Below are 10,177 nucleotides of genomic sequence, written 5' to 3' on the forward strand. Positions count from 1 at the left end.
CTGTTGAACTGTTAAATGTTTAATGGGGTAAGGTATTAATTATTACATTGTTAGTAAACCTAAAAGTCTATTTTCAATGACCTGTGAGACGCAGAGACCACCCTCACCCACTTTTGCGCCTCGTGGACTATTGAAAACGACTTGTGTATATTGAATACTACTATTAGAAATAGTGCGTTGGTTTCCCAGTCTTGTTAGTGATTAGAGTGTTAGTAAAGACTGGTAGTAGGCCCTGCCGGTCCCTCCCGCATTACGCGTAGTTATCTGGTGTTAGATCATGCGACAGTAACTAAACTCATGCTGAAGGTGTGAAAAATCAAGTGTAAAATATATTTAAACATTGAAACACATGTCATTATATAACTTAAACTATTAGACTAACTTACCTTTTATTAGTTATAATTACGATAAATTTTCGCGATCAATATATTAACATTAGAGTAATTTCACAATATCAACAATATGCAATGCCAACTTGATGTATCACCGTCAATCCCATTACCCAAGGGCAGGGTGGTCTCTTTTTTCGGACATATTGTATTTAAATTTTTTAGACATTCAGTTACTACAAGCTTTGTTATTAGTCAAGCATTTAAACGGTGACTACAAACTTTCAATCAATTTATCTCTTTTTGCAGACACTCAACGAACTGAAAGGCGGTCATTCCGGCTGTATGATGTGGCCGGGATCAAATATGCCCTATACCAAAGCCAAGGTGAATTGTACGTACGTGAAAGCGTACAATATGTCCCTTCCGTGGAACGACCGGGTGGACACCGCGTTCCAGTGGATCCGAGATCCTAAGCAACCAGCAAATCTCGTAATGCTCTACATAGAGGAACCGGACTATTATGGTCACATTTACAGCCCGGATTCGGATCGAGTGGCACAGCTACTCATCAAACTGAATGATCTTACACGATATATTTACGACAAGGTTCGGGAGTTCAACCTCCAGGACCGGGTAAACGTTGTGCACCTCAGCGACCACGGCATGGATTCGCTGATGCCGAAAAACTTCATCAACTTAACGAGCTTTGTCCCCACGGATGTGAAATACGACCGGTACGGTAACACACCGGTTCTACAGATTGTGCCAAAGGTGAAGCAACAGACAGCCGATCTGTACCGGGCGTTGAAGAATGCTTCGGAGAAGAATGGAAACTTTGATGTGTACACGCTGGAGAATTTGCCCGCCCGGTGGCATTTCAACAACTCGCAACGGACCGGACCGATTACGGCGGTGGCCCGGTTGGGATACGGATTCGACGATATGTGGGACACGGTCGAGTACTATCGGAAAACGTATAATGTTTCGGGTAAGTTTTGAGCGGATCGATCATTGGTTATTTCAATGTTGGTAGCAAGCTTTTTTTAAGACTTTTTACAGCCAATTTTGGTGCAAAATTTTTGAAGCTACATAGAAACCAACATCTTACGCGACTACTCTACGGATTCGTTACAATTTTCCTCTCAGATTTTTCAAGAAAAAGGTTCATGAATTATTCTAGTGATTTCTCCAGAGATTTCTACTGGACTTTTTCTTTAAAAAATCCTGGAGCACCGGAACGCGACTAGCTCCAGTTATTTCCACTGGGATCACTCTGATTAATTTTCCATGAACAGGTCTGGTAGCAGGTCTCTTTTAAAAAATATGATCTCTAATCTAATGTAGAGTAAAGTGGGGCAAAAGTTCGAGTGGGGTAAGAGTTTCTTTTTAAGATTTCTAGCTCAATTCAAAACAAATCTTATAAATGTCATGGTGGTTCGAATGCTATTTAAGTAAGGGACTTTCAATCCAAATATCATAAAAATCGATTGAGATTTGGAAAAGTTATGGCTATTTGTTGTTTTTCGACGTGAATATTGTAATTTTTGGTCAAACTTTCGTTGCATGGAACCAATTGAAGATAAAATCTTTTTCTATATTTTATGTTAGGGCGTTTTTAGGCCTATTATAAGGTTGCTTTGAAGTGTATTAGTTTTTGCATAAATGCTTGAAAACAATTTTTGGCCCATAGTGGGGCAAAAGTTCGAATCAGCGGGGCAAAAGTTCGACCCATGTATAAAATCACGGAAAAATTTGCAAATTGCCTACAATCCACATATTATCTTCAAATTTAGTTAAATTTGTCTGATCGCGTGAAAACAGTCACCAAAATTTTACATTTCCACTTAGTTTTGCGAAAAACTGCTATTTTTGAGTATATTACAATTAACCCGGTTTTGGGCAATTTTTTGATGAAAATTTAGTGTTTATTTTTCTTTAAACTTAAGTTTACGGCTGGTGTAAAGTATGCCTGTCATAAAAGAATCGATATTTTGTGTTTTAGCCAGCAAACTTTTGACCCACACTAGATTCGAACTCTTGCCCCACCGGTGGGGCAAAAGTTCGAATAAGACAATAAATTTTGAAACAGTTATAAATAAAAATGGGTAAATATTTTGACACAAGTTTGTTCAGCAAAATTATAGCCAATATGTTGAAGGTTCACTGTATGGTATTTGTTTTGTTTTAACTGCTATTGTTTTCCTGGAAACTTTGATTATACCACTAAGGTCGAACTTTTGCCCCACCTTACTCTAAGTCTCTAATAAGTCTTGCAGTGAATTCTGATTCGAAATACCTAGCCAGGAATAATCTACAGAGATTTGTCCAAAATATTATTCCAGGATTTCCTCCAGAGTCCAGGCATAAGCATTCGCGTAAATACGAGGGGTGGGGTGTGGGTAGGGGGTTATGTGCGCTGAAGTTTTTATTTTTTAGACGTTCCGTCGCTTTTAGCTCTGCTATTCATTTCAACACCTGTGTAATATAGAGTTCAATAAAGCAGGGCTGGTAGCAGATCTCTTTTTAAGTACTTGTTATCTATTTTAATGCAAGTCTCTAATAAGTTTCAAGTTTTAACGGGAGATCTCTAAAGGTGACATTAAACTTCGAACTTTTGCCCCGCTGATTCGAACTTTTGTCCCACTATGGGCCAAAAATTGTTTTCAAGCATTTATGCAAAAACTAATGCACCTCAAAGCAACCTTATGATAGGCCTAGAAACGCCCTTACATAAAATATTGAAAAAGATTTATCTTCAATTGGTTCCATGCAACGAAAGTTTGACCAAAAATTACAATATTCACGTCGAAAAACAACAAATAGCCTTAACTTTTCCAAATCTCAATCGATTTTTATGATATTTGGATTGAAAGTCCCTCACTCAAATAGCATTCGAACCACCATGACATTTATAAGATTTGTTTTGAATTGAGCTAGAAATCTTAAAAAGAAACTCTTACCCCACTCGAACTTTTGCCCCACTTTACTCTAATGGAAATCGTATAGGTGAGATTCTTCAAATTCTAAAGACTTTAAATTGAAATAAATGAGGTCGTATATATTATTTAGCTTGACTCTCACCAAATATAAGCAGTATGCTGAAATTGGTTTTTATGTAAAACTAAAGAAAAAAAATATAGAAAAAGTTTTGGAAAAATGTCTCCATACTTTTCACTTGCCCCACATGTTTGAAAAGTTTGCCGTTTTGAATAATAAATTGAAAAACTAACAGTTATATTCATGATTTCTGTTAACTTCAACATTTGTTAAGGCGCCCTACTGAACAATAACATAAGTAACACGTAAACAAAGTAAATTTTATTCTTGTCAATACAATTTTTTTCTGTACAGTTATGTTTGTTGAAATGATTCGACAACATTATAACTACAAAATTTTTAATGTTAGTTCTTACAGTTAGTTAAAATTCACACAAATAAAGTCAAAAAAAAAAAATAGTTCTTACATCATGGGACAGTAATTGCATTTCTGCTCTGTAAAATTTCCACCGCTCGTTATTTGTTCATAGGAAATTCGGATATGATGTCAGATAACTCTTCGGGAAAAATCATATCTTGGAACGAAATCCTTCAATAAAGTATTTGGATTCATTTTTGTGTAGATAAACCTACACCCCATTTTTATATTTTGAACTAGCTTTACATAGACATTCCACGAAATTTCCGTGCGTTCTTTTATATTTCAACTTTCCAATCAACGTCTTCCTTTCAATCGGCTGTCCGAAATCGTTTTTGCTCCACACCGCTCATTTGATTCTAGATCAAATTCTGAGTGTTCTCCCAAAATTTGAGCTTATTTGGATGAAAATTGAGACTGCACAAGCCCTTCAAAGTTTATATGGGAATTACTATGGGAAAAGCAAGCAATTCATTCAATCGGTCATAGTGTTTTCCCATGTGCTCTTGGGGATTAGAGCTACGTTGATACTGTGAGATACATTCATCAGCTACAACTTTGCCGAAGACCGTTTTTAAATCGGACGCCTCAGTAATTAGTTATTGATTTATATCCAGTCACAAATTCTTCGGCAGTGCTCATTTAACTTCTGAACAGGCAACATTGCTGCACTTGACGCGAAAGATAGCACGCACAAATCATGGCTACTATGTTTTACTGCATATATCCAGTGATGCCTGCAGAACAGCCCAATAATTATAGCCAAAGTTTTACAACTCATTCAAAAATCAATAACTAATTACCGGGGCGTCCGATTTAAAAACGGTCTTCGGCAAAGTTGTAGCTGATAAATGTATCTCACAGTATCAACGTAGCTCTAATCCCCAAGAGCACATGGGAAAACACTATGACCGATTGAATGAATTGCTTGCTTTTCCCATAGTAATTCCCATATAAACTTTAATGAACTTGTGCAGTCTCAGTTTTCATCCACATGAGCTCAAATTTTGGCAGGATACTCAGAATTTGATCTAGAATCGAATGAGCGGTGTGGAGCAAAAATGATTTTTTGAACCACTCTAATGAATATCGTAATGCTTGGCAACCTCTTTTAGAGAAGTTTCATGTATTCTAATAGCTTTCTTGAATTATCAGCACGTTCTGTTGTTCTATGATAATTGCGAACCTTGTGTACTTATAGCTACTTAAAGAGAAAACACAAATTTAATCTTTAATGAGAAACTTTTCACTTGCCCCACGTGATTAGAAAATTGATTAGCAAATTGTAATGTTTTCAATGGCCTCAAAGGTTTACGCATGAGTTTAAAACGTTAATTCGCACATTCAGTCAAATATACCTAATATTTTCACTTACGCCTGCGGTACCTTAAGGTATTGAAGTTTATATGTACACGACGAAGACACTTCACCATTTGTAAATACAGTGTTAGGTATCTCTCATCATACAATTGTTTGTGGTTTAAATTCAATATTATTGAGATTTTTATCCCACCGTCAGTCGCCCTAGTGTACTGAGTACACGCAATTTGCAAAAAGCCGAAAAATACGTTGAAAATCCATTCAAATTGATCCGGGTGTTTGTCCTATTCCATGATCTACTCTTCTTTTTGCTTGTAGAGCAGAAATTAGTCGAAAAAATCAACAAAAAGTATTCGAAAACATCGTGTTTTTAATCTTAAGTTTTTACGCGTGTACTTAGTACACCAATGCGACCGCTCGTGTAACATTATTTTTACCGGGCCCGTCACACGAGCGGTCGCATCGTGTACTGAGTACACGCGGTGCATTTTGATTATAAATCTAAAACTAGACAAGATAGAATATTGATGTCTTCTGCAAATTTCTTCAGTTCAATGGTACCAATCGGTCAGTGGACAAATGAAACTTTGAAAACATCCTCACCTTCCAGTGGCCATCGGAGTGTGCCCCGGGGAACCGATGAAGAAGACATTTCGTAATGCAACATCTCGAACACAATTATCTCAGGATCTAGATATTTTAGCAAGATTATATCTTCGGCAAAGTTGTGCAGTCGGTCAAGGACTAACATGTGATAGGCCGCTTGTTTCGAAACTCTGCCACCAGTTGGCGCTAGTGAGTGTTATAACTTCGCAGCAGTTCTGGCAGTACTGGAGCTTAAAGATGGAATAAAGTTATAGTAAATAGGAAGTCGATGCCGGTTATGGACCCTTTGCGTATTATGGATCCCCTACAGAAAAACATCTATTTATCACTCAAAGCAACCTTATTCCTATGAAAATCCACCTGGGAAACTTTAATTGCATTGTTTGTCAGCAGTTTCATGCAAAATATTTGGTTTGAGACGTATAAATATAGATATTTGAACAGTTTTGTAAATGAAACCACACAACACGGGTAAAAATGCGGCACTCGAAATAAGTAGAATGAGTCATGATTTCGGGAGGAAAGTGTGTTTTCATGTTATGAAAATACACCATGACCAAAAGTCATGAAATCATGAAGCATTTTACCGTAACGCCGGCTGTACGTTACGTTTTCAAATTAAAGCGAAGAAAAATGTCAGCTGGAATTCTCAAATCATGAAGCATGTATGCTGGAACCATGAATAAAATTCATGGAAACATAAGCACTATTCATGGATTTAGTCATCTGTCATTTATGATTCCTATTTTTGATACGAAAAGTGGCAATTTCGGTCATGAAATCATGAAGCAGGATCTGATATCATGAACACAGGCCATGAAAACATAAGCACTATTCATGTATTTAGATGGCTGTCATTTATGATTCCGATTTTGGTGCTGAAAAGTGGAAAGTTGAGTCATGAAATCATGAAGCAGGATCCCTGAATCATGACCACATTTCATGAAAACGGAACATTATACGTCAATTTAAATCCCAGTTTATATTTGCTATTGGTAAACAAATGAAACGAAAATTAAAATCGTTGCGACTTTTGTGCCGGTAGTTTCGTAATAAACCGCAAACACATTCCACAATTGTCAACTTAACGAGTGCCAAATCTTTAGCAGGAACGCGAACATTCAGTGGTTAGGTTTGTACGCAAAATATTGTTTCGAACATCAATTGATTTGACAAATGGTCCCTGGGCTCACAAAATGCTGGTGGATTGCATGAGTAATGGAACACTCCTTAACAACACTGTGGATGTGGAGAGTGAACTAGAACATCTGGCTGCCGAAGGCTTTTTGTGAGCTGCTCTGCTATAGGACATAGGGAAGGCATCACATCCGAACGGGTAAAATCGCCTACGAGTTTGTGAAGCGAAATCTTCGCTCAAAGTCAAACATTGCCCGGTTCTGCAAAATCAGGATGAAGGCTTGTAAGTATATTTTGGAACATCTAACAGCTCCGGCAGATTGATTGTGTCGTGACACAATGTGGGAACTTATGGAAATCTTGTCAAGAATGTCATCGATACGATGGCAAGGTTCCGAAGAGCAGTGTCTTCAATTTAAACTTTTTCAAAAACAAAACTTTTTTTAAATTTCACTAGAAAAAACCACCGATCGTCATGAGAAGCGTTGACTAAGTGAAGAAAGTGACAGTTAGATTTGTGTAACGCCCTGAGCATACAAATTCTTGCATAATTCTCACGATTTCATGACTTTTAGTCATGATATCATGAAACATGAAATTTTATGAATTCATGACTTTTTGTTCATGAATTCGGCAACCGGTTTTTTTCCGTGAAGAGGGTCCATAATACGCATTTCCAGGTGGGTCCATAATAGGCACGTCGATAGCGAGCCGGATTACATGCGAATCAAATGGAAGGTCCATAATACGAAACGTCAAATTTGTAAACATTCCTATTATGGACCCCGGGAGGGTTCATAATATGTACACGACGTTCATAATATGTACACGACGAATTGAACTTGTTGTTAGACTCCACAAAACGTATATGCGTCTGAGATATCATTGCGGAAAAGCGTCGAGAATGAATTTCAGCTACTAGGGGTCCATCACTAGCATTGAAACCCTAGCTCGTGTGCGTCTTTTTATAATTCGGTTCCCCGGTAGTTTTTCCGCCCAAATACACAATAGTTATCATGTAATTTTTCAAACACAGATATCTCAGGATCCTGATTCCTAGGTAATCATAAATGCGGTCTTCGACAAAGTTGTTTAGTAGATCATGGAATAACATATTATTGGCCATCTAACTTGAAATTCTGCCATCGGATGGCGCTGCAAAATTTGAATATTCGTGACTCAGGCTCCCGATTTTTTAGAAAGATGGTGTTTTCGGTAAAGTTGTTCAGTAGTTCTAGGACTAATTTGTGATGATCTATTTTATTCGGAATTATTTCACCAGAAGGCGCTTGTGAGCATGACATTTTTAGAACTCAGATATATCAAGGTCCCGATTACCTAGACAGTTGACGTCTTCAACAAAAGTATGGGGTCATGCACAAATTACGTCACGCTCCAAGGGGAGGGAGGGGGTCGAGTCAAGTGACAAGCCTTACAAAAATTTCGGAGGACTCATACAAAAAGTGTGACAAAGGGGGGGGGGAGGGGGTCGAAAAAGTTGAAATTTAGCGTGACATAATTTGTGTACCATCCCTATTGAGTGGGTGATTTTATATCCTGCAAATAAAGAATAAAATAATATGTTAATCAGTCCACAGTCCGGGAAGTCTCCTCTTCTGCGCTTACGGCAGCCAGTATTTATAGCTCAGAAATCACGTAGGTACGATCAAGTAAAAGGTACCAGAGTCATAAGGAGATAGGTAGACATGACAGGTGATAGGTCATGTGATAGGCCACCTAACTTGAAATTCTACTACCAGATGGCGCTAGTGAGTATGCTGTATTCTGATCGCGGCAATCTCAGGATAGAGAATTTATAGCTGCTATAATGATGGTATCTGCAGCAAAGCTGTTTAGGGGGCGTCCACAAATTACTTGACGTCTTCTTCAAAGTTATTCAGTAAGCAGCTGACATGTTATGGGCAATTATACTTGCAATTATGCAACTCGGCGCCAGCGAGCATTCTATTTTCTGAACATCTTATGATGCTGATTATTTGGGCTATCAGTGCACGTTTTGTCAAATGTTAAAATATTTCGCTTCCAGTGAATTAATAGGCAAGTATTACATAGAACGAGAGATTTGAGGTTCATTCTCGTTCAAATTCTAGATTCAAATTGATCAAACTTTTTTATGTTTAGCCTATTAAACGAACTTCTGATGAATAAATTGATTATGTTTGCGTGAAAAGACTTCGTAAAACGTACAAAGGTTCTCTTCACATAAGAAGCACTATATCTACGCGGTTTACAGGTAGAATGATCTTCGAAATTCCCTGGGCTTGGGATTATATTTTCCAGGGAGCGATGAATTTTGATAATTGATCGCTGTTGTTAGTAGTTTTGATTAGATGTTGGGTAAATTTCAAAGCAATGGCAACCTTTTTATTACAAAATTTAGATTTTATCTTCTGACCTAAAGATTCTGGTTAAACTACTGTACTATGCAGTTGGGCTGCACTACGCTATCACTCATCAAAATTACTTTCACTTCGGGAAAATATAATTTCAAACTGGCGAGAAGATTACAGACTGAGGGTGGGTTAGGAGCACAATCAGACCCTTGAATGTGCAATGTGGGGTAGTAATTGGGAATGCCATTGACGGTTTGTAATCTTCTACGAGGTTTTCGAAAACCAACAGGGCGCGTGCACCGGGTTGCGGATAGGAGCAAAGGGAGATCAATAGCATCTACCTAAAATAATAGAGCAAAAAGCCGTTCCATGATTAGGTAATGTTAAGCGATCTTCTATGGTGTTCTAGTACTATAAAATTCTTCACTCACTGGGAATTCTGGCCTTGATAATATCAATAGTGATAAAAACATAAAATAATACCTAATACTTAATAAGTACAATGTAGCTTTAATGTAGTAATAAATGAAATAAAATCAATTTTCTATACTTGACAAGGTTTTGAAGACAATCAATGAGTGAAAGAACTACCTATTAGAAAAGCCACATCAGCTAAGTCTATACATATACAAATGTTGGTCATAGGGTCATGGCGAGCATTCGATATGTATGTCTATGACTGATTCTGATCTAATAGGGGCACTAGAAGACCACGCGGACAATTTCGAAACAAATTATTTTTATACATCGGTCTTACGTTCCGAAAGGCTCAGCTATGCTGCAAAGTAATTTTATAAGTTATTCATTACTGCTGTTTAATTGTTTATAATTCTAACAAAACTACATAATTAACTCATTACTAATCACTGTTCCTATATTCTCTTTTTCTCTCCTTCTTATCTGTTGCATGATTATGATCATCACTAATATAATGCATGAGCATGCACAATAAGAATAATTTCAGGATTGAAAGCAGTACATGGATACCTGGATAGAATAGCTTCGAAAAGGGC

The 10,177-nt window shown here is 37.4% G+C and overlaps 1 protein-coding gene across 1 annotated transcript; it reads left to right on the forward strand.

Annotated features, from left to right (window-relative positions):
* The first annotated feature begins 614 nt into the window (after positions 1–614).
* LOC110680998 (bis(5'-adenosyl)-triphosphatase enpp4-like) lies at positions 615–1,356 on the forward strand. Its single transcript, XM_021856762.1, has one exon. The coding sequence runs from the start codon at positions 675–677 to the stop codon at positions 1,329–1,331; it is 657 nt and encodes a 218-aa protein (XP_021712454.1). The 5' UTR covers positions 615–674; the 3' UTR covers positions 1,332–1,356.
* Positions 1,357–10,177: the final 8,821 nt, after the last annotated feature.

This window comes from Aedes aegypti, unplaced genomic scaffold (genome assembly GCF_002204515.2).
Source record: "Aedes aegypti strain LVP_AGWG unplaced genomic scaffold, AaegL5.0 Primary Assembly AGWG_AaegL5_hic_scaff_22_PBJ_arrow, whole genome shotgun sequence".
Taxonomy (NCBI): domain Eukaryota; kingdom Metazoa; phylum Arthropoda; class Insecta; order Diptera; family Culicidae; genus Aedes; species Aedes aegypti.

Bases quoted from the DNA above. Each gene is read 5' to 3' on its own strand.
- LOC110680998 (XM_021856762.1), top strand. From the start codon at position 675: ATGATGTGGCCGGGATCAAATATGCCCTATACCAAAGCCAAGGTGAAT.